At 42.9% G+C, this 25397-nt stretch overlaps 2 protein-coding genes across 4 annotated transcripts in view; one reads left to right on the plus strand and one right to left on the minus strand.

Moving 5' to 3' along the window:
* Positions 1 to 1222: 1222 nt before the first annotated feature.
* pmaip1 (phorbol-12-myristate-13-acetate-induced protein 1) lies at positions 1223 to 2422 on the plus strand. Its single transcript, XM_064296701.1, has 2 exons — positions 1223 to 1410; positions 1580 to 2422. Exons 1-2 carry the CDS (start codon positions 1347 to 1349, stop codon positions 1699 to 1701), a joined length of 186 nt encoding a protein of 61 aa, XP_064152771.1. The 5' UTR covers positions 1223 to 1346; the 3' UTR covers positions 1702 to 2422.
* pdzd2 (PDZ domain containing 2) overlaps positions 2377 to 25397 on the minus strand; it is a 90874-nt gene continuing 67853 nt past the window's right edge. For 2 of the 3 annotated variants that reach the window (XM_064296698.1, XM_064296700.1), the window contains 13 exons: positions 24597 to 24714; positions 23180 to 23312; positions 20142 to 20229; positions 19857 to 19960; positions 18737 to 18902; positions 17508 to 18391; positions 16627 to 16771; positions 10170 to 13383; positions 8658 to 8775; positions 7751 to 7852; positions 6986 to 7256; positions 6539 to 6673; positions 2377 to 6163 (listed from right to left, as the gene is read on the minus strand). In XM_064296698.1, the coding sequence (XP_064152768.1) occupies positions 5997 to 6163; positions 6539 to 6673; positions 6986 to 7256; positions 7751 to 7852; positions 8658 to 8775; positions 10170 to 13383; positions 16627 to 16771; positions 17508 to 18391; positions 18737 to 18902; positions 19857 to 19960; positions 20142 to 20229; positions 23180 to 23312; positions 24597 to 24714 (5645 nt within the window). In that variant the 3' untranslated portion in view covers positions 2377 to 5996. The remainder of the gene's footprint in view (positions 6164 to 6538; positions 6674 to 6985; positions 7257 to 7750; positions 7853 to 8657; positions 8776 to 10169; positions 13384 to 16626; positions 16772 to 17507; positions 18392 to 18736; positions 18903 to 19856; positions 19961 to 20141; positions 20230 to 23179; positions 23313 to 24596; positions 24715 to 25397) is intronic. The other variant, XM_064296699.1, reaches the window with a different exon arrangement.

Consider the following 25397-nt stretch of genomic DNA (forward strand, 5'->3'; position numbering starts at 1 on the left):
AGATATATTAGGAAATCTCAGTGATTGTGTGACATAGTCGACGTGTGCAGAGTTGTACATCCGGAAATAACTAATCGAGTTGCGTAGAAATCCAATAAATGAGCAGGAGGCAATCGTTTTACAAAACTTTCAACTTTGCCATCAAGCTATAATAAAATGAGTCCTACGCCAATAACAATCAATACCGCCATATCATATGCTCAAAGCACAAAATAAAGTAGTAGCCTATATACCAATAGTATCAGTAAAATGGATTTACCTTGGATGGGCTCTGTCTTCTGTATAGATAGATTAAAGATACTATGATTAAATATGATTGAATAGGCCTAGATGTTAAAATACAATGATTGCTATGAGTGACTAGCAATACATGTGCGTTTTTCCCATTTAAAAATAAACTCTTACATGCTGTTATGTCTTGCGGTTTTTCCATACAAATGAGCTCATTGCGTTAGTTTTAAGCAGTCTGGCCTAAACTGGGACATTCATTTTTGAGTTATTACTCCCCTCTTTTAGATTAATTTCTGATTTTGCAGATTAGTGCCGATCAACGACGAAACGTTGGATCGTGAAACTAATCCTGCCTTTGCTGTCACGTGTGTTCCATTACTGTTAAAGTAAAATATAAAAAGTGACAATTACATTAAATTGTATATTGAACTTATTTTATAGAACCCCAGTAACTCTAGAAAACACTAAGAAATTGGATATACACCCATGCATCTGTACAGCCGACAGAGCCTGGTAAATGTAAAACTGGCATTACTTGGACAATAGGGAAAACTATTAACGTGATCTCATATAGGCTGCATTTCTGGATGCTAGCCATGCTCCTTATATGGCCAAGAAACTAACACACGTATCAGGTACACCTGTGCTTTTGGGGACACAATGTCGGCTCACTTGAGCCTGGCTCCTGACAATGAATTTTCATTGTGCAAATTGTACTTTGGTTCAGGCTATTCATATATATATATATATATATATATATATATACGCGTCTGGCAACTTTCATGTTTATTGTTAATGCAATATGAGTATCGTCGCATTTCTATAGCTACAACGTAACTTTGGACATTCAGCGAACTATCATCGTCAGTGCGTCAGTGCGTCATTTTAGGAAACGTCATCTCTTAAAACGTTGTAAACAAGTTACAGCAGGAAGAGAAACTTAAAGCAAGGTTGTTGGTGGGTATTCCCGGCGTCATAAGGCCGTCACACAGGCTATTTAAAGACTGAGCTCTTGTCATACCGGTAGACACATACAGTCGAACAGACATTCAGCCTCCGAAACTCCTGTTTTAACAATATCAGCAAAATACGCTGAAAAGTGTCAAACGCGAATCATGAAGCAGCAGCCAAGAATGTCCACTCTTAAAAAGGGCGAAAACCAGAAACTGACAACCAAGGGTAAGTTAGATTGAAGTTAACGAAACAGGCTGTAAATAGGTGTGGCAGTTACAGTAAATGGGCATTGTGTGTTTGACGTAGCATATTTTTCTTCTTTATTTCCTTGACTCGTTGTCAAATAGTGGCATATGCGTTTCTAAAACATGACCTTTCTCTTTGTGTTATCCAGACCAAAAGGCGATCGTGGAATGTGCGCACCAGCTGCGTAAAATTGGAGACGTCTTCAATTTCAAGTACAAACTACTGGACATGCTGGCCAAAAAGGAAAACAAGGGTTGTACGATAAAGTGAAAAGGAAAACGCCTTGTTTCACGCGAGAAAATCTGCGATCGCGGGCCGTATACCTCCAAGGAAGCGCGGGGAATGGACACGGGAATGGACGATACTCTGCGAAGACCCGCCGGGCGAAGGACCGATTCATGTCACTATGGAAATGGAAGACGAACGATTTCCCTGAGTTGGGTTACTTCAGATGACGCCCGGAAAGGAAGTTAAATTGGCCGCAATCTTCGTGTTCTGAACTGTAGAGGAACCACCTTCTCATGTACTGCGTGATGAATTACATGTTTGTTTCTGGCTAACGTGAGGAGGAAACAGGTCAGGGAATTCCACGGGAGAAAGAAATTGTCGATGTATAGATTAGCCTACTTGTGGTGGTGTAATCATAGCAACTGTGTGAGAAATGTGTGTGTTTTGTTACAAAATTATAATGCTTCTCCAGACAAATGTCTGCATTAAGGTAGTTGCTATGTTCATACTTTTTCATATCAAAATGGCATTTTTGTGCTTGTACTTGGTGAAATATATTATACCTAGCTATCATGAAATAAAATGATTCTCAAAAATTTGCTTTATGACCATTTTCATTATGCATTTGGGAATTTTAAAAAAAAGAATTAGTCACTAGTACAGCAGACAAATTAAATTCTCGATGTTAGTAGACAGAACTTTCATGTTAAAACACAGTTATGATTGAAAGCACCCATGCTTTAATGAAAAAGCAAAGCGGGGGGGGGGAAAAGTACATATTTTATATTCAGTCTTGCAAAATATTTTTGTACAGAAATATATGAAGTTCAGTTCTGCTTTGTGAGCATGCATTTTTCTGTCTTTGTCATAATTTATTTTAATCATGGGGTTGCATTCAACACACTGCACCTTTTTTTCCAAATATTCTTTAACGTAGAAAAAGCAATATGAAAGAAAAACCATAATATCAAACAGTACGATAATAAAGCAAGTCATGACTGTAAAAAATTTATCAATGCTACATGTACATCAAATGACAAAGCATACTATACAAACATACATGGATTAACAGTCACACTACAAGCCAATTTTCTTCAATTCTTCCTCAGTTATAGTTTACAGAGACAGGACATTCTCTTCAGTTTTTAAATAAATCCATAGGCTTTTAAGTTCAAATAACTGCACTGCGCAATTTGACATTTTATATTACAAGTACAAAAGCCTGATTTAAATACATAAATTCTAGTAGAGGATTTAATCAAGTAAGTCTCAAAATAATGTTTAATGATGTGTGAACTGAAATTTTAATCCCACAACATCAGTCTCAGTTTACAGCTATTTGTTTTTGAATCACAAAACAAAATTCCACAGCCTTTGAAAAACTATGTTCGTATCAATGTCTATATATTAAAATCAGACAGCTTCAAAAGATAAAATAGTACAGTTTGCGTTATTCCCACTGCTGATTCAGTTTTCTAATAGCATATAGTACAATGAGTGAAAAAATGTATAGTACAGTAAGAGTATTGCAAACAAGTTATGCTTGACAAGGGCTATGAGCATGGTAGAGTTTATATTGACCGTCAACATCATTTACAATAAATTACCCCCTACACTAGATCTGCCAACCCTGTTCCTGAAGATCTATCATCCTTATATTTCAACCCTAATTTGGCACACCCGATTCTATGAATCAGCCACTCAACAACATCTCTAGCTGTGGCAGGAGGTGTGCTTAGATCTCCAGGAACAGGGTTGGGCAGCCTTCCTCTACATCATATGTAATTAACCTTAATATGTTAAAAAAATAATTTAGCAGATTTTGCTACAGAGAAGTTGTATCCAAAGTCTTTGAGAAGTTATTTAATTAAAAATGCATAGACAAAACATACAGGCAAAATCACCCATGGGATTTGGCAAATGTAATTACACAATGTTTAATATTGTACCGAAAATGCATCTCAAAAAAAAAAAAAAAAAACCTATAGGATCATGGGAAGTATCAGCACCATATAAACAGAATTTAAAGAGTCCTACAATATACATATGAACATGACTATCTTTTGAACAGCTTCAACAGGTTTGCTATCCAGTCAAATGTTCTTTTGGTAATTTATCGTTATATCATTGTGTGTGTTGTGTTTATGCCCATACCTGCTTGGAATAAGTCAATATTAACATCTTGCAGAAATACATTTCACTGCACATGGATGGTCTCACTTAAAATCCTACTGCTTGTATACAACTGCTACTTTTTTGAGAAGAGAAACTTAAAATAAAAAATTGCAGTTCCGTACAGAACGTAATGCATCATAGTACCTAGTAATGTATATTCATCTTTTCATGTACACACATTTCCAAACTTTCCCTAATTGTTATGCACATTAATACTACTAAGTTTTTGGACAACACTTCAGACACCTCTATTACTGGCCAACAAGTATGCTGTCAGATAATTCAGTCATTTTACAAGCCAAACTAACTTAATTGGGGTGGCATGGTGGTGCAGTGGATAGTACTCTTGCCTCACAGCAAGAAGGTCCCAGGTTTGAATGTGTGGAGTGTACAGGTTCTCCTCGAATCCTCATGGGTATCTTCTGGGTACTCTGGTTTCCTCCCACAGTCCAAAGACATGCACGTTAGGCTAATTGGAGAAATAAAATTACCCGTAGCTATGAGTCAATGGAGTGTATGCCCTGCGATGTATTTCCCCAACGTGTGCCCCCATGACCCTGATCAGGATTAAGCAGGTTAGATAAGGGATGAATAGAATGAACTCCATCTTGGGCCACCCATGATATTTGATACCGCAGTGCTTTCATAATTATACAAAAACTTACTCATTTCAAAAAAACTGGCTGGAAAATGGGCTGTCACTCTGGTTAAACTGGAAAAACAAGTATTACTAAATTTAAAAAGGCAAACAGAAGCTCGAAAAAAAAGAAAAGAAAGCATAATTATTTCACCAAACAGGACTCCACATACTACAGCAATTCATTAGCATAATAATTTTTATGTGGTAACAGTGGTAATTAAAACCTTAAATTAACTAGTCAATTTGTAATTGTTGGGTTTGGACATTCAAGTACTAGACTACTACAGCATATGTGTGGTATTCAAAAATGAAACTATGAAGTACAGCAATTCAAGAAAGGTGTGGATCAGCAAAGCACCTGGGTGAGGTAGCCCATTTCAGACTGAGGGTACAGCGGAAGAGTTTATTCCACGTCTTTTATGGAAGCAACCGACCCGGAAACCTAAATATAAATCCACTTGCCTCTCAAACAAAGGCAGGTAAAATAAAACACTGTTTAAAAGTCATACTATGCAGGAATTTTTAACCTGTGTTCACAATCAAAGAGGTCTCCTCCTCTGCCTTCAACCCCACCCATTCTCCCCTGTGTACCCAACTAAGTCACAGGCACGCTAATTCTTTAGAAACTACAGGTAAATTTCTTCCATCAGTTATTTGGAGTTGGACCAGACATTAGACTACATTGTCCAGTTAGGTCCATGGACCGGGCATGTACAAACAATTTGAAAACCAGACACTCTGGTTAAAAAACTAGATGTTTGGAAACCCTAGCCGCATAGCTAGATGTAACATTACTTACAGGTCCAACCAATAATAAGCCAGCTACAATTCACTTTTCGCTCCCTTGGCGAACTTCAGGTGGCACCACCAAGATTGCCAGTGCATCATAGATATACCTTAGCCTGGATATTTTATAATATTTTCAAGTAAAAAATTCCTGCATAGTATGCCTTTCAGATGAAACGGTGTTAACTCAACCCAGGGTTCTTGAGAGGCCCCATAAGAACTCTGAAGCAAGACATAGTGACAGTAAAAAAAAGCAAAGGCGTTGTGACATCACCGATCTCCTATGTCACTGTGAAAGAGGTTTGGTTTCCAATTAGAATGAGGAACAGCTTAGTTGCATCACAATTAAAGTAATTTTGAAATCATGTCATTTTTCGTATTTCTTCAAGCCCAATCAGAATAATAAAGGAAAAACAGCAGTTAAAATATGCTCATTACTATTACTCCTTGAAAATAAAAATGGATAAATTCATCACAGCCCCCCCCTCCCCCCCACCATATTGTGTACAATAGTACTAGTGCCATAGATCTTGTGTACGAGCCATTTGTACACATGGATAAAAATATTAATATCACAAATATAACCATTTTGAAGGTATAAAAACTTGAAAGTAATAGTTCATCTCTTATATACACAGCACACAGTTGGGTCCTCTTGTTTTTTTTTGTTTTTGTCACATATGCTGTCCAGTTCAGCTTCAGACCAATACAAAATACCAGACAAAGAGCCCCATTGTCATACAGAAGTTCTGGGTTTCCTGATCACTAGCTGGACCGAGCCATCTGAGACAGCCTTGATAATGTTCCAAGCATCACAGTGCGTGAGGCCCTGCAGGGATTGCCCGTTGATGGCAAGAACTTCATCTCCAACGTCAATGACTCTTGAGAGCTCTGCAGCTCCCCCTAGGGAATAAACGAGAAAGTACAATTGATCAAATCAATGCTAACAAATCTCATTACAGGACATTTACAGAGAGCAGACAACACAGAGGAAATTAAGAGATTACATTTTTTATGTACAATCCATTTATACAGCAGTATATTTTACTGAAGCAATTGAGGTTAGGTGTCTTGCTCACATATACCAACAGTGGAAATTTAAAGCATGTTCACATATACAGACATGCAGAAACACACGCATGGCACAGACTTAAAAACCAAGTCTGCCATAGTTACCCTTAAAAACAGTTCAATGTATTAAATGGCAGAATTGTAGAACGAGGTTTTCTCAGTAAGCGCATTACAGATCAAGGCTAGCGGGGAGATCCAGATTTCTACCTTGGAAAATGCGTTTGATGTTGAGCGGCCTGTCCCCCTGGGCCGAGGCCTTGCCCCCGTCCAGGCTGAAGCCCAAACCTGCCGAAGTCTTCAGCAGCTCCACGCTTAGAGCTCCATCAGGGCCCACCTCCACAGCTGGCACAGGAAGGGGCGTGGCCAGGAAGGGGGCAGGATACCAGAGGGAGAAAGCAGCAAATCCGAAGGGAAATCACACCATTACACTTCACACAAGAAACAGTCCTCAACATGGTATTTAGAGACAGTGGAGACCATTAAAACACCTGCAAGCTCATAGAGGTTCAAAAAGTATTGTTACAGTATTTAGATGAAGTGGCTACAACATACTTATATGCACACACACATTTGAGTGCATATTGAGTGAATGTATTCAGAAACATACAATATGGAATTGTAATCATTGGTGGTCTGCTAGCTTCATCTCCTCACCTGGTCCTGTGTCCATAGTAACGTCTCTGGAACCTGCAGCCCAACCTCCAATCCTGGTGGAGACATCTTGTCTCTGGGACGAGGGTTCACTGTCCTTTCCCCTGCGAATTACAACCAGGGCATGCCTGGGCAGCCGGGCACGGTGGAGACAGGAAAGGGCCTCTCCATGCGTGGTCCCTCTCAGATTGGTGCCATTGATGGACATTATGCTGTCCCCTCTCTGAATGGTACCTTCCACTCCAGCCACCCCTCTGGAAAATACCCGATGGACCTACCCATAATATAGAAGATTTTTTAAATCAGTGCATTGATAAATCACTTTTGAGTGATTTTACTTCAACACTGGGGGGAGTCAAAGAACATACTTGCAAAATGTATTTATGTATTTGTTAAATTATGTAATGTGTATTTGAAAAATCATTTTTTTAAAATGTTTTAAAACAGAAAAGTCTTGAAAGGAAAATAAAGCTGAAGTATTTCAGAAAGATACAGAGAGCCACAATAAACATTTCAACGAACATTTCATTTTGCATCTTGCCTGAAAAGGGCAGATAAGTAGAATCAGGTGTCTTAGCGATGGGCTATAACAAAAACCTACACCAAGATCAACCCTTTTCAGACAAGATTGGACACACCTGCCTTATAACATCAATTTATATCTAGATGTTAAGTTATTTCTATTGAGTACAGAATCGATGAAGAAAAGTGAATTTCAAGACAGATACACCTCGCAGCGAACCACACAGACAGACACACATTGCTTACAGTTATTGACTTCTGTTCCAAATCAGCCCCGCCAGCAATGCTGAAGCCCAGCCCGGAGCCTTCCTCTTTAGTCAGGACCACAAAATGAATACCTTCTTTAACCTGGGGAGTCCAACAGGGAGGAGATCAATAAAACAAATAAAACACACTGCCTATGCACTGCTTTCTCCAGAAGCTAACTAAAAATGGGGGGAAAAAATTTAATTTTACACTGGAGTGCAGGGGAGAACAGATTTGCATCCAAGAGATATCAAATAAAAGATTGGTTTTATGCTTTGTTCTACAATTATAATCACACAGCTTATATTAAAATGGAACCCATTTCACTCTAGCTGTTGGCACATGCAAAATAATCAGTTTTTCTCTTGACTGGTCATCCTTGTTAGTGGAAAAGTGTATGTCATGCCTAATTTGTCCAAAAGGAGAATGTGGAGCATGTCCTTTAAATGGATATCTTTACTGACTGCTTGTCGTCTGTTTGTGCTGAGTCTTAGAAGTAATGTGTTAACAGCTTCACAGTGGCCTATTTTTTATGCATGGTGTAATTCATACTAAAATGCTGAAGAGCCATGGCATTCTGCCATTATGCTTTGTGACAGAAGAAATTCAAACATAGCACAGCACAGGAGCCTATTTTAGGTACAAAAATGATTAACCTCTAAAACCTTGATCATATAAAGACAATTACCTTCATCCTTTCATCCTTTTTTAAAAAATTCCCAGCCTAGTCCAGAATTGGACACGGTAAAAAACTCCAAGAATTTAAGACTTAAAGTGAAATGTTTCCACCAAGCTGTCATTAAAAAATCACATCAGTCAAGCCTTGCAAAGAGACATTTGTGCATACAGCAGAGGAGGGAAGGCATCAGTGCCATAAGCCAATGACAGCAGCGCACGGTGAGATCACCTCAGAGAGAGCCTTCGCTTCCTGTATCAGCGTGCACACATCTGCTTTATCGGTCAGCGGCGACAGAGCCCCCCGCAGCTTGCTCTGCTCCGAGGGGGAGGCGGCCAGTTCGCTCAAACTACCAGACAAACGCACAGCATGGATTTCAGTTTAACCATGGAAACCCCCCCACCTCCCACTGCAACACGTGAGCACATCATATCTACAGCAAATCAGTTAAACAACTTCAGTTAAGATGACTGCAAAACCAATTGTGAAATTCTTACTATGACAAAAACAAGACGCATATGGTTTTGCAAGGGGATATGATATCAAGACAGATCATTTAATCCCCCAACAATCACACCTGTAAAAATAACATATGCTATTAAACATAAAATACCAGCAGACTTATGTATTAATAAAAATTTATAGTACAGTATAGTTTTTTATACCAGCCCCACTGTTTATAAAACATTACAACGTGATAGTGCAAATTGTGCTGACAGACAAAAATGTGACAGGAATTTTTTTTTTTTTTTTTCATTAAAAAAAATTTGTTCTAGTTCTCCAAGTCACAGCAACATCAGTGCAGCTGGGGCTCTGCGGTCTGGTGAGCCTCAATAACTGAAGTCATCTGTCTCGGTCTGAAGGCGACTCCAGATAAGCAGGCTGTACACTGAGACTGCACCGTAAATCAACAGAGGCAGCAGGGTCAGGACACCAGTAAGCCACAGGGGAAGTGGAGATATGCCGCTTGCAGGCTTACGTTTTTTTTATTTTTGACTAAATGTGCGAATTTCAGAAAGACATAAAGGTCTGTTTTCACTTGATGTGCCCCAAAGACTTAACTGAGTTTCATCTTTTTGAGTAGCAACCAGGACAGAACTCAATCTGTTTGAATTAAGATCTCGCTGATTTCTGCATTTCATTTTTCCACTTAAATAAAATGTATTTGGTTGAAGCTGGCAAACTGACTAACATTTGAAAGACAAGATTAATAATTGATTTTTCTTAGGATCTCCCAATCATGATTGTACAGTATAACTAAATGTTTTACATAATTTATTTTTAAATAATAAATAAGATGAAGACAAATCTGTATGCCTGTTTTGACAACTGAAAGACAGAAAATACTGAAAGTGCAAGGCATTAAAAAAATCTTCTTTGTAAAATTCTTTAGTTCACATCCTTAGAAATTATGGCTACCATTACAGCTTATTACCCAAGATAAAATATTTATACATCAACCAGGGCTCTACAGTGCTACGGAGCATTTGCTCCTGAAAAAAAAAGAATAATAATTTTGGAGCACATCTACTAATTGTGGTTCATTACTGTACTCCTAACCTTTTTCAAGTTAGGAGAACATGTGCTCCTTGGAAAAAAAGTTAGCATAGATTCCTGCCTCAAGCCTGTTCTCAAAATATTTAAAATATGTGGGCAAACCAGTGAGATTAAAGGGATAAGTGTGAAAAACAAATATAGGTAAAGGAACATATTACATAAGGCAAAGGAAGCTCCCCCACTCACCTGATTGACCAGCTGCTGTCTGGAGACTGCTGCTCAGTTGCCTTGCTCTTTTGAAAATATTCTCCAGGTGCTGATCCTGCAGTTCCCACCCCTCCAGTGGATGCCCCACTCCTGCTGGCCCTGGGGAGGTCAGACCCCCCAGGGGCCGTAGAGCTCAAACATGGCGTAGTCTCCGGGGGGTTCCCAGCAGACCTTCTGGGCTGGATCTCCAGCTCAGTCTTGAAAGTGGCGGCGGCGGGGCTGCCCGCCACTTTGGCAAAGTCTTCAGTGCAAAGCTTATCGAGGTCGGGCATGCTCAGTGCCCGCAGCTCTCTCAGCCGGGAGCGGGACAGCCCCGAACGGCCACGGGCAGGCCTGCTCCGCACAGCGTGCATGGTCTGGGGCGGGCAGCCCGGCCCCAGTTCCGACGGGGCAGGAATGGTTTCTTCCTCTGCGTGGGAATCCAGACCGCCGTCCAAGGTCATCGGAGCCGCACCAGAAGGGGACTTCCTCTGTTGAGGTGACGGCGGAGGAACGTCGCACAGGTTATCGGCATATGAGCTTAGGCTCCGCCTCAAAGAGCGGTGGTCGGTCGAGGGGGAGTTCGCCGCGCTGACGCAGCCTGATGATCTCCTGCTCAGTGGGGGTTTGGACGTGATCGCGTAGGACTGGATGTCAATGCATTTGGTGACCGGCCTGTCACAGCTGGCCAGGTTCTCGAAGGACTTGATTCGCTGCCGAACAGAAAAAGGGTTGGCGACTGCAGGAGCGCTGGTGTCCGTGGAGTAACTCCGACGATCCAACTTCAAAAGGCGCAATTTTAACCGGCCGGCTTCAAAGTCGTCCGTCTCCTTGATGCCGTGGTTTTTGATAACGCTGTCCTTTTGGCCATCGTTTATAAAGTCTATTTGTTCATCTGCAGCAACACTTGAATCTGTAGCTTCATCATTTGAGACTGAATTGAACTTTTCTCCATTTTGAGAAGAGCTGGACAGCTCTGCCAGGCTTTGTGGACTTGGAGTACCTGATCCTGAAGTATAGTGTGAGCTGGCAGTTTTCTCTAGGATTTCTTTTCTTCCCAAAATGGGTGTGGACGCGGAGGATGAGGGCAAGGATGAGGACGACAGCCGCACTTCAATGAAACTCCTCTGAGTTGCAATCACCACAGGCCTCTCTTTTGACTTTAAACAGGGCTCCTCCTGTCTAGTATTGACCTCTGCCTTTGGCTTGTTAGCCTTGGATTCTTTCCTCTTGTTCGCAAGTGGACTACTGGGCGTGTATGTCAAACAGAAATTTGGAGGTTCCATCACTGAAGCACCTGGATCATTCAACACCTTACCATATCTGTGGTTGGGAAGCCTGGGTGAAGCTGGTGTGCTTTTGTCTACCTGTTTACCTGCCTGTAAATTGGCCGGGAAAGAAAGCCTCTTAGCCTGGATTTTGGGAGACTGAACTGGGGAGGCTGGGGTTGTCTTCTGTACGGGACTCTCAGGCCTTGATTGTTTTGTAACAGGCTGGTCTTGCACCCTACTACTTCTACTTTTAACACTAAGGCCCTTCAGTTTCGAAGAGGAGTTGGTTTTTGGCAATTTTTCAGTCAGCTTGACTCTGCTGCTTGACTGAGTGGAGCTGGAGCAGTCGTTCTCTGAGTTGATCCCTGGGGCCTCAGGACCATGACTGGAGGAGTTCTGCGTTTCGGGAGGACTCTGTGCTTTCTCTTTCTCACCATTTTGTGACGCAGGTGCAGCTGATGTCCTCCCGTTGGATTTACTATCACAGTAAATGGAATTCTTTGACTCAGAGGACTTGGATGATGGTGGAAGTTCTGGGGGTTTCTCAGGAGACAGCAAAGTATCTGCTTGAAGCTTTGCTGTCCGCTCTGGTGTCCTTGCGGTCATGTGACAGGTAGCCTGCATGAGAGAAGAATCGCCCACACTCAATGAAGCTTGGCTAGCTTTGGTCGTGGTCACAAGCTTGTCACATGGCCTGGCTGCTATATTACCGTGCTGGTCAGTCATCTCAACACTGTTAGGTGGTATGGCACAGTGGGAGGACTCCTGGCTAGCTTTGGTAGTGGCCAAAATTGTGTCACATGATGCTATGCCACCATGCTGGCCTAATATCTCAACACCCTTAGGTGTAGCACAGGTGGAAGACTGGCATCCCTTTTTCTCTTCACTTGTGGGGTTACTCCTTTCAGACATGAGTAGGTTATCAGTGGACTGAGTACATGGTAAAAGAGGCACCTCAGAAGATGTCTGTGATTGGTTAGCTTCATCAGGGCTATCTTTATTGGTGCAAGATGGGTGCTGAGGTTCCAGAGGTTCAGAGTGATTCACAGTCAGTTCTTCATCTGTCTGACAAGGGGAGGTTGGGTTCAAGGCAGACTGGTTTGGAGGAGAGAGGGGAGGTTCCTCCTGACCAAAATCAAAGGACCCTTTCTTCACATTCTGTGAGCTTATGACCTCACAGGGAGATGATGTTACAGAACTTTCTTTTACTGTACAGTCCACTGCCTGCTGTCTAGAGTTGTGGTTCTCACTGTAACAAATCTCGACTTCCTCCTCTGAGTCCATCTCCTGTGGCTCGGCACATTGGGTCAGACCAGAGCTTGCAGGATTAGCCATGTGGTGGACCTTCTCAGAGGTGGAGTCGCTTTCAGACTCACTGTCATCCACCATGCTGTACATGCATTGAGAAGCTCCGCCGTCTTTCTCCTCAGTGGGTCCATTTGGAATGCTAGTCACTTCCTCGCTCATATTGCCAAAGTTCCTAGAGTAGCTCTGCAAGAATGTTTTGCTCATGGGCATGAGCAGACCACCTGTATTTCCTCCATCCAAAACCGAAAAATCCAAAACGTTAGGCCGTACCAGCGGCTCCTGAGCCGAACAGTTCTTGTTTCCTTGCGGGTTAAGAACATTGTGCATCGGGCTAACGGTGGTTCCATTACTGTGTGCATTCAAACTAGAGTTTATGTTCTCACTTCTCAGAACTTTGTCTGACGAGGAGCACAGTTCAGATATAATGTTATCAATGTCAGTGACAGGCACCTCGTGCTTGGGGTCTGTTTGAAAAGGATGTTTTGAATTAGTCTGCGAGGGGGTGCTTCCATGATTTGCTATGTCCTTCCTCTTGAGTGCTTCATCATTAACCTCTGGGGTGTTTTTGAAGGAATCCACCCTGGGGTTTCCTTCATTGCCAGATGACATCATCAAAGTAGATAGCCGATCTACAGCTGCAGGATGGGAACAGCAACAAAAATATTAAAATTACAAGAGATTCTTTATAAACAATTTAACAGATAAAATTGTCTCCTTATTGCCTTGCTTAATCAGGAGTAAGATGAGTCACGGCTTGCAAATACAGAGTATAAAGAAGAATACAGCTATAAAGAAGACATACTCTACCCCATTAATGAGCTGAAATATCGTATTTAGGATAGGAAATGAAAAGTTTCATAAAGGATCTTTCATGGCTTTTTCAGTGTATAGTTGAAAGTTTGTAAAGCGTAAAGTTTTTTTTAATGATGTAATTTTTTGAAGGCTAACTGCTATCACTGACTACAGTATAAGAAATATAATTTGATTATGAAATTAGTATCAACAAATATCTTCACTTTTGAAATTACTGTGATTTAAAATACTTATACAGTCTCTTAGGAGAACATATCTTTCTCATTCATTCACTATTAAAACTAATGGTATTGCTTCCTTCTTAACAGCCTGTTTGAATTACGCAGGGAAACTTAGCTTCAAGTGGTGGCCCAGATATGATTAATACTCTGTCAGATTTTAATGGAGTTACATTAATATGACCCATATTATTCAGCGGCTGTGATGAAACATCACCAACCTGACAGCAGTGAGACTCGTTTCCTCTATAAATCAATATGCCTTCAACTCTGATTAAATTAAATTAAAATAAAATCATTCCTTAGTTTCAGCACGAGATGAAACACAAAGTGAAAGACTTCTAAATCACTTCATCTACTACACTGCAAAAACCAAGAAAATAATTAGTCTTAACAAGGATTTTAGTCCTATATTTACTTGTAAATGTTATTTCTATGACATTTTTGCAAAAGAAGACAAAAAGATCACCAATGAGGTGACTCATTTCAAGATTTGACAATGGTAAAAAGTTACTTAAAACAGGCTAGTATGTTCTACTTGACAGAAAGAAATGGATTTTAAGAGTCATTACAAGAGTAAAACACTTGTTAAGACAGAATTCTTTGCAGTGTAACCCAGAAGATCATGCTTGCTTGCCTTCATTATCATGAAGGGATAAAACCATGGATGAACCGTAAGCCCAAAACCTGATCATGCACTGGTCCAGTTCATGCTTTTCTTGAAGAACAAGCTGAACTCCTGTACTCTGCAGCCAAAGCTTCCTTTGATATTTGTACAGTACATGCAGTAGACTAAGGGACCAAAAAATTCACTTGACCTTAATAATCAAGGTGTTTAAGACACTAATTTGTTTGCACAGTTTGTTTGATTTTGTGCTGCAATAAATGGAATATGTTACGTAATTAACGGACAGTAAAATTGGCATTTGCATTCTGAGGAGGTAAGGTCAAAATGCAGTGCACTTAAGATTAATCTTCCCTAACATGTCTTGCATATGACTTGTACAGCTCAAACAATTAAACATTTCACTTAACAGTTAAATTGAATTAACGGAATTTGCTTAGGCTGGGCTCAGATGCACTTTGCTAGCTACTGGTATATATTGGGGGCTGTTACACATTACCCCCAAGGTGTTATCTGCAAAGAATTTTTCCAATTCTTTCCATCAACAGTGGCACAAATCACAAATCACCCCACCCCCTTCACACTAAAGTTGGTACCACTGTGATCATTGTACCTCATGTGCATGCACAAACTCCAGCTCAAATTAGAACCAGTACTAGTCGTCCACACATCCCTTCTGCAGTCACTTGTAGACCAGAAAGCCATATTCTGATACGGCACACATTTACACATATGCAGATAGCTGTGTGCATTATTGAACAATGTATGTATAAGGGTATACATACTCAGAGACAGTCATACACAAATACACAAGCACAGTTTTCTAAGTTATTTCAGTTGGTGTAATTGCTGTGAGCATTTTCATATTACTTCATGAATAAGCTTCTGGTGAATCAAATACTATTTCCACTCCAAGCCACAGTTTGTCTAATTGGGCATGAAATATGTTAATCGGTAGCATATTAAAACAAATAGCAGACCCTGATTGCAAGTTCATCTATGAGCACATGCTGAAAAGTATGAGATTATTAACCTCATTATTAGTAACCTCATTAAATTACTGCAATGACAGTAAATCAGGGACCTGTCAGAATCTACTCAATATCTGCAATATGAAATTATCTTTCACACATTTTGTAACAGACACTATTCAAATCCACAAGGAACAGCTTTTAATGACATTCATTAGGATGTTTCCAACCTCTTGTCCATTATTGGTGGTTCAAGTAGCTCACAGCAATCAGACCAAATCAAATGTCTATGTGATGTTTTGGCACACTTGCAAATGGACGTGGGTGGTGGTGCTTGAGTGGGGGAAGGGGCTAAGTATTCCTACGCGTCTACTGGATCTACTTGAAGAAACGAAGCAATAGTCACCATGGACACAAAGCCAGCTGCTTGCAGTCCCCTTTGTGGTGGAGAAAGACACTGCCAGCAAGGACAAGGCTGCTGAGTTCCTACGTCTTTACGCAGCGTGGGGGAAAGACAGACTAGGTGGTTCATTTCAGTCCAGCTTTGGGGTTCAAATGCACTTTGCTGATTACACTTGGACCGCTGATGTTTCTTATTACATCAAGAGAAAAGTATGTCAAGCGTAAGATGGGCTTCTGAAGAAGAAACTTTCCGGAATAAAGTCTTTTGATTAAAAAAAAAGAAAAGAAAAGCTCAGATAAATTGAATTTGGCCTGTTCTGGAGACTGAAAGAGGTCCACTTGGTGCTGAGCAGCTCTCCACAGCCTTGGAAAAGAGCGGTTCTGAAACAGTAGTGTGGAACTTCTTAGTTTGAAAATTCAGAAAAGAACCTTTGGAGTTTACTCTTGGTATGGTTCTATAGTGAGAGGACACCACTGCCCTCCATTTATATTCAGTTCTGTTAAACAGCAACCATACCAGATCTAAAACTCCAGGAATATATTATTGAAAAATGGCTGGACAACAATATCAAATTATTAATTATTAAAAAATGCCCTGTATGTCCAAATTATATTCTCTTAAGATACAGTCCCTAGAAATTATCACCACTGTTGCATTTTCCAGACAAGTGCAGTTGAACACATTAGTTACTATTGCACCCTTTACAGAATTTCAAATGTATTAAGGGTCAAAGCAAGAAGAAAACTAGGAAGTTGTTAGCTGGCTAATAAGAGATTAAGGAGAAACATCTCTTCCACCACAATCACTGAATTCATACCCATAAGGCAGAGAAAGAACAAGTGACTCACCCGAGACTGGCTTCTGAATCTCTAACATGAGAGTGACGGGAAGATTGTGCATGAGGTCACAGATTTCCTGGTAGGACGAGGTACACACCAGGGTATCTCCGATCGCCACGATCTCGTCGCCAACGCACAACTTCCCCATGGACTCCTAAAACGGGGACACGGAAAGGGGGGAATGATGCGTAGCCGCGGCCACCTATCGTCTCCCGTTCAAAAACCACAGAGCAAGCCAGCGCTTCGCACGTATTAACGGTTTCTGGTTGTAATTTCTCATGAGGCCTAAATTAATAAACGGTTGGAATCAGAAGCATGCAACGATGACTCACAGCGTTTCTGTGGTACACCCAAATGAACATGCTCTTTGGGGATCGCTGTCAAATGCCTCCCAGCTTCATACAGTAAACATCAAATTAATTTAAAATTCTGATTAGTTACAGTTATTAAATGTTAATTGAAAGACAAATTGCTTACAAATGTAAGTGCCTTTTTGTACAGTACTTCAAATGCCAAATTGAGTTGATTGGTTCAATGATCTTCAACAGAAAATTTTTCTAAGTCTTCAAGGGCCTTATTTGTAAATTAATAATATTGTAACAGACTCTAGACTAACGTGTCATAAAATTCATAAATCCACAGAAAATCAAGGATTTTATACCACTCTTCAACTTCAAGCTTCAAGAGCTTTCAGAACATTGAATTCACCACATTAAAAATCAAGCACAGGGTTTTCTGACAAAAAAGAATGACAAAGATGTTCAAGCTTCAATAAGATACAGATGTTAACCGTGAAAATGACAACTTTGAACTAAACTGCTGGCCATATAAAGAGTAAACCAAGTTCTTTTTGCAGGATTTTTTTTTTTTAAATAAAGGAAATGACATACTCTGTCCGCAGCCCCTCCTGGTCTGAGCCCTGTAATCAACACCTTCAGAGGGGAAGACTTGATCTCCAGGTCCAGGCCGAAGCTCTCGTCCTTGGCCCTCGTAAGCACCACCGTTTCGATGGTGCAAACCCCAGCCAGTTCGCTGGGTTCCGCCCTCTTGCAGTGGGTCGGTGGGCGGGGAACAGGGCGGGGTCCTGTCAGTGGCAGGGGCGGGGCTGAGGGCGGTTCCTCAGTCTTGGGGCGGGGCGTGGGGTTGGGGCACTCGATGCTCATCATGCTCTTGACCCGGGTCACGGCCTTGTGCTCCAGCTTCGGGGAGCGCTTGGACTCCACCTGCCCGTCGCGGTGCCCGTCCTTCCGCACGCCGAGGCCGCCGCCAACCCCGCCCCCATCGTGCTCGAAACACCGAATGGGCATGAACGGAGACTCCGCCCCCGGGGGGAAGGGCTCCGCGGGGGGGCTGTCCTCGGAGTCGGCGGAGCTGTGGTAGAACGGGGTGGGGGCGTCGCTGCTCGGGTTCCTCTGCAGATCCCCCCCGTCCTGACTCTCCTCGTCCACCTCCACGGACGATGTGGCGATCACGATGCCCAGGTCCTCGTCGGCGAGCCTCCGTGGCTCCGCCCCCGGCGGCGGGGCCCTCCCGTAGGGGGCGCCGCCGTCGCGGTCGGGGTGCGGGGGCTCGTCGTCCTCGTCGCTGGCCTCGTCCTCGTAGCAGACGACGCGCCGTTGGCGAAGCAGGGGGCTGCGGACCGAGCTGGGGTTACTGCCCGCGCTGCTCTGGCGGACCACCTCCATGGCACGGCAGACCGGGCCTGGGGCCTTCCCCCCACTGTCCGCACATACGGGGCTGCTGTCCACACCCCCGCCGGGGCCGGCCTTAAAGGCTGTCATTAGGAGACACAAAATCATTACCACGCTCCACTTCATTAATTTAATCCAGCTTTTATTTCATAGGGACAGACTTGTGAGAAGTCTGAGACTTTTAAATTATAGGTCATTGTTTCACATTGCATCTATGCTAGTTGTAAAATGTCTTTAAAAGTCATTTCAGGAGTTCAATCCGACAAACAGCTAAAAGAGGATTTCAATATTATAAAGACAAAACCCAGATAAAACCCAATAATTAAACGCTCTCAAAATCCACATTGAATATAAAAGCAAGTGAGTAATAAACAACGCTGCCCGGCCAAGGCAAAACGAGCGTTGGTACAGAAAGGGCAGATCTTCACCGTGAGGCTGGGCTCCGGTGCGGTCCAAGGAGGCGCTGCAGCTCCGGAGAGGGAGCAGGTCATCGTCGCTGGAGCCCAGGGCCACGCTCTCCGAGAAGGACGACTGGCTGGGGACGTCGTGCAGGAAGTACTGGGACAGCTCGGCCTCCGAGCTCAAGGACCCCTGCTGCGGAGGTAATCACGGCGGGAGGTTAACGTCAGGACGCCATCTTGCTCTGCTAAACTGATTATCGAAAAAAGGCCGCTCTCCCAGCAGACAGGCGTGGGGGGGGGGGGGGGCGGCCTTTAATGATTGGCCCAGATCTGAAGCACGAGCAGGAGAACTTTTATTTAACTCTGCACAGGAGCGAGAGATTCAGTCTTCAACTTTTAAACAGAAACGACAAGATTTTCCATGTCTGCTATTTGTATTGGGATGGCAGGCAGGCCCTCTGCCAAATCGCAGCTTGGCGGGGCATGCCCCATACCTACACAGCACTGAGAGTTTGGCACTTTTCAGGGTTCCCGACAAAAAAAACCACAATGACCACAGACTCTCAGCCCTTAAGAACATTAACTTCTGTACCGTATCTTCTGACCTCACGTTTCCTGCCAATTTCATCATCACAAATGTTCCAGTTCCACAATCAATAATTCTCCCCATTGGACAATTAGCTACGTCTTCTGCCAATAACAATATCTGATCAAAGTAGTCTGGTCAAATAGTGAATTGCAGTATACTTGGATACACAGGCAAAATGGACAGAGTCTAAACGGTGCCTGTCCAGGACCAGATGTTCTTTCAAATCTCAACCAAAAACATTATCAATGTACAAAGTGCCAAGTTACTCATGCATACAAAGCACTGTAAATATAGGCCTACCATTAAAAGTACTGTTATTAAAATGACTTACAAGAAACAATATTAGCTATCTTAGCTCACACAAATTAAACAAGCTGTATTCCAAAGCAATGCAATCCCATGTTTCTTGACCCTGTGTTTTTGCCATCTGAGAGAAGAGAATGAGGTCAAACTTTGTGTCATGTGTTATTGTTGAGATGTACATATCCCTTAGTGGCACTTTGAGTGCTGTTTTTGCTAGTCTCGTCTGCAGTGATAGTGTAACGGTTTTGGGGTTACCCTGCTGGCCGGCTCCAGGAACCTCTTCATGGTCCAGCTGAGAGAGGAACCTCCCTCGCTTTGCTTGGCTTTCACAGAGGGAGAGGGGCTCTTGGAAGGCAGTCCTACGGAGGAGCAACAGACAGCCGATTAGATGGATTGTAACACTCTTAGAAGCTCCCTGTCCAATCACAGACTGTGTCTGTAGCAGAATGTATGCAGTGTGGCCCCTAAGGTGGAGCTGAAAATACACAAATCAACACATTTCACAAAAACACCCTACAGCCAAAATTAGACTCAACCTACCCAGCACATGAGACGGCTGCCCCTCCCTGCTCAGGCTCTCTCTGTGTGTGGTGCGAGTGATCACTTCATCCATCTCCTGCTCCGAAACCTGAACAATAGCCAGAGAGAAACCGGTGAGAAAACCAGATTGCTTCCCACCAAGTCCCCCCTGTTTTTCATTATACTGAACTAACACGTCCATTTTTTCCGATAAGTATCTATGCCAAGACCCTGTGTGGCGTTCAATGGATAAATCAGCAACATGTGTTCCAGGCAGAACGTTCAAGGGAGGTGAACTGAAAACAAACAAGGGAGTTAAAATATCTGATAACTGTCGACGCGTATGCTTGGCTGGCTGAAATGAAAATAATCTATCACAATGCAATTTCGTCAATTTCTCTAAATGCACAGTATCATTTGCTTTATCGAATGGTGCTATAAACAAGCTTCTAATATTCATATTTGATGTAATTTGTTACAATAAGCATTTCTAAAACCTGGAACTGTAGCGTATTTATATCTATTAAATGTTCAAAAACATTTTCAGGATGACATTTCAGAGTCAGAGAAACTCCTACATGACTATGTTGGATTTTTAATACAAGAAGCAGTGCACCCTGGGGTATCGGAAAAGCAAATAATGCATCACAAATGCCACAGTTATATCAAATCATTCAGAATAAATGTGACCAACAGATGGCACCAGATCACAGAAGTCAACATAAAAGGCACAATGGATGCACAAATTACAGTCTAAAGTAAAGCCTGCAATTCACAGTTATACTTTTGTCCTGGTGGCTTTGCATGAAAATGAGTAGAATGGAATGCAAAAGAAGAATTGCTCAAGCATGAATATGAAATGCAAAAAAAGTCTGCACTTAGACTAAGGTCGTCAGTCACAAACTGGATTATAATCCACCTTTGGCCAATAAATTCCCGCCCTCGTTACTGGAAAACAGCAGCAGATATTTGACAGCCAATTTATTTTGAGAGTCCTTTTCCAAATATTATCGCAAAAAATAATATAAGAATTCCCAGCACAAAGTCCTATGCGTAATATAACTGACCAATGCCGCCATCTGCTTAGAAAATGTGCGTTACTTACGGCAGAAAAACAAAAGTATTACCATAAATTCCAGCTGGGATCATGAGGGCTGAACAAATGTACAGCTTTTCTTTGGCTTGTTCTCATGTGAAACTGTTTTGGCCACACGTATTGCGAGATTTATCCAAAACCTAGCCAAACATTGCCACTTATGCATGTAATGGCACCATATTGCGACACATTAAAGTTGTTAAGTGACATCGGCAGCTACGGTCTGTGGTTTAATTATGTCCACAATCTAAGCATCTTATCGTCAAATGGACTAACTCCACTTACTGAACACGCTTATTTGCCAGTCTAATTGAGGTTAATGTGAACGTGTTGCTAATTGTTTGCATATTTTTTGAAACTATCAGCTTCGGCGTTCACATTTTTATTTCCAGCTTTGGATGAATTGTTGGCTTGCATTCAGTGAAATATTTGCTTGCTTTGATGCTGCACTTCTGAAGCACTTTCAGAATCGTAGATGTATTGGCAGCCTCGACTTCCTTTGACTCCACGCAGAGTATTTCATCTTGACTCCGGTCAGGTGACTCCACCAACCAATCAGGAACAAGTGGGCCTGCCTCATTTAAGGCAAGAGCTGTTTGTTTTGGAGCTTTTCAGAGCAAAAATCTGAACCTTGGTCCGATAAAACCCCAAGACACAATACACAGCATAGTAAAGGAACAGTACTCATTACATCAAGAATACAAATGAGCTTTTCACAGGACTTAAAGATGGCGCGTTGTGAATGTATACGTGATTCAGTTCTCGACTCTTGAGGACTAATTTATAAAAGATGTTAGTGGAATGTGGCGGCGATATTCAATTGAGTGCTATGAGAAAGGCCTCTTTGTGTCTAGCAGCAAATACTTCACTTCCTGTCTATGGTACGAAGAGGTCTGAAATTTGAAAAAGGAAATATCAAACTACATGAGAGTGAATACGAGGTCAGGGCAGGACTAGAGCGGGTAAAGTAAACAAAATGGAAATGCAGAGGTCACCAAATTCACAATCCTTTAAAATGAATTATATTTTGTTTGTGTTATTAAACGCGCAGCTCTGTAAAGTTAGTATGGTAGGCCTGACTGACAGCTGTTTCCGTTCTTCTGTGAGTGATTAAGAGCCTTCTGGGGGGCGCGTTCTTAACCCCTGTCAGGAGGGAAGCTGGGTCTGGTAGAAGCCACAGCTTCATTAACGGGGATCGTTTATCAAATATGTGCAAAGTCAGCGCATTCCCCGCCCGACCGCCGCAGCCCGACCGCGAAGCTCGGCGCGGAGCGGTGTCTCGCCGCTCGGCGAGAGAGCGCCGCTAAGGTCAGAGAGAACGCCACTCGCAATCTTGTGGGCTTGCGGAGGAGCGAATAGCACGCTAGCAGGTGGGAGGTGGGCCTGAGAGTCTCTGGTCTGCGTCTCTGTAGGAATGCGGACGGAATCCGGCCTCAGGCCACGCATTTGCAGGGCGGGGGGGGGGGGGGGGGGGGGGGGGGGGGGGGGGGTCTTGTGACTGTGCCTGTGGAGATTACGATCGTGTCTTTCTATAGGGAGAGGGGCAGGGAACGGGAGCGTTTAGGGTGTAGACGAAGGGGCACAATTGTACAAAGGTGCGGACGTGTTTTAAGGGGGTCGGGCCGGGTTAATGTGTAGATGAAAGGCTGGGGTTAGGTTAAAGTTGAGGATGAAGGTGTTTGGTTTACAGGAAGATTAAAGAGATGGTTTAACATGAGGATGAAAGGGACCTCTAAGAGCTAAATTAAGGGTTTTGTCATATCATGTAAATGCAAAGGCATGACTGGTTGAGAGGGTTAAGGGTCTGGTTAGGGTTAAGTGTGGCTTAAAGAAGTCTAGATAGAAACCCAAAATGAGGGGTTGGCTAAAGGTCACGTTGAGGACTAAGAGGTCAGTTAGAGCCAGTAAGAGGCGGATCAGGGGCTCGGGTTAAAGGTCATTTCGAGGACCAGGCGGCTCTTACCTTGGGGTTGGGGTGCCGGCTGATGATGAGGCTGACCGGACCGGGCCCGCACTCGCTGAGGATGGCGTAGGCCTCGCTCAGCGCTACGTGGCGCAGGCTGACGGACTCCACCTCCAGAACCTGGTCCCCGCGGCTGCGGAACCACAGAGAGACAGCGCCGGATCATCCAGTCAGTCAATTATAATATTCCGTTCTGTCAGCGAGCAGAGAATCTCAGCAATGCACCAGCTACTGGAATATTACTTAAGGGAGATGAATAAATTCCCTCAGTACACTCAAAAATGCTAGACAAGGGGAACCCCTTGGGAGTAGTGAAAAACTGTAATTGCATACTTAATCAAATATTTCCATTCAAAACTTTCAAAAGGAAAAAAAAACTAATTATGTGCATAAAATGATCAAATCTTTCCATTGACTAATTCCAGAGGACTAACTCTCATTGACCCAACCTTAATAATGTCTCTGACATTAGAGAACATGATTGCAAGATGTCTTCATCAATTGTCAGTCAAAGTTTGACTATTTATTGATATAAAAGAGACCACTGCTACCCAGAGGAACTCTGAACTGACACTGAGGATGTGGATAAGCAAGGATTCACTTGTACACACGCACACACATGCACACACACACACGTACACGCACAAAGCTCATGCACACGCGCACACGCACACGCACATGCACACACACACACACACACACTTGTTAAAGTATGACCTCCAGAGAAAGAGTTCACACCAGAACCTCTCCCTTGAGGTCTCTGAATTGTGACCCACCCTTCCTCAGATGAGAGAAGTGTGAAGAATGAAATAGCACTCCTACGCAGGAAGACCGCAAGACACATCACACACACCTATCTGTCCGATAGGTTTCAATCTAGCAAGGGAAACGGTTTCTTTTTCTTTAACAAAAATGATCTGGACATCACTCAATAATTGAAAATTCTCTTTGAATGTACAGCTGTTGGTGTCCAACTGTACCGAAAATGCAGGGTGAAACTCTTCACCACACAGCTGTGCATAGCTCACTAGTTTCCCTTGCATGTTTTCAAAACTCCAGCTGAAGACTGTAAAATGTGCTCAGTTCATGTCTATTTTTATGCTTGTTTAATATGGCTAACATTCAACATATAGTTCCATGTAAACAGATGAGAAATTTTAATATTTTTTTTAATATAGGCCCAGAGGTGGACGTGTGGGCGTTGTCAGAATGAGCAAGAAACCAGCAAGTACAAGGCCCTTACAGTGTTTTTAATAAATACTTGGAACATATAACCAAGAACTCCACAGTATGTTTTTTCCCCCCACATACTCCACAGTATGTGAGACAACTGGTGTGAAAATAAACAGAAAACTAAGTGAGCCACTCACTGTTGTAGGCTGTGAGTGGCAGTTGTAGGCTGTGGAACACCACCTACCTCAGTCTGCCGTCCATCTTAGCGACAGACCCCGGCGCGAGGCTGTGGATGTAGATCCCGGGGGCGCTGTTCTCCAAAGTGAGGCAACACGCCCCGATCCCCAGCCCCACCCCCGGCTCTGAAACACAGGACACGCCCGGTCACGACCTACATTCCTCTCTGCGTCGCTCAGACGCTACACAAACATCCACAACAAATCTTTTTCGCAGAGCACACAACACACCCCAGAAACAGTGAGATGAGCAAGAGAGAGATGAGCATGCGATACAAATCAAAAGGGAGGAAAGGTTCTTGGAGATATTTCCATATTTCTCCCATCTGCTGACGGTCATTTCCTCAGTAACACGTTTCCTTTTCCAGGATAAACATTAGGGCTTTGGCAGGACCATCTGCACGTACACTGCCGTTTAGTCCGGTGCTCAATGGCCTTACTGTGGCAGCAGGTCACACACCGTACAGGTGCCAACTGCCAAATCACTAGCTCTTCTAAAGAATACACTTACGGCTCCTGCCCTCAGTACTTGATGGCACCCACTGTGTCCTTGGGCTGGGTACAATAACTCACATACAAGCCTCAACAATATTATTACCCAACTGCAACCATGAGCGAGCAGCAGCTGGGAAGCATTGGGTCCAGCCTGCCTTGGGTAGGATGCGTTCAGGTCATTCAGGGTTAACGGTGCATTAGTTCCACATAAAAACATGGCAGGCACCCGCAAGCTTATCAGTTGTTTTCAGTGGGAGATGCAGTAGATATTTCCTTTGAACGGCGCTAGCTCTGCTGAGATACTGTGGGGCCTG

The sequence above is a fragment of the Anguilla rostrata genome, chromosome 10 (assembly GCF_018555375.3).
Source record: "Anguilla rostrata isolate EN2019 chromosome 10, ASM1855537v3, whole genome shotgun sequence".
Taxonomy (NCBI): Eukaryota; Metazoa; Chordata; class Actinopteri; order Anguilliformes; family Anguillidae; genus Anguilla; species Anguilla rostrata.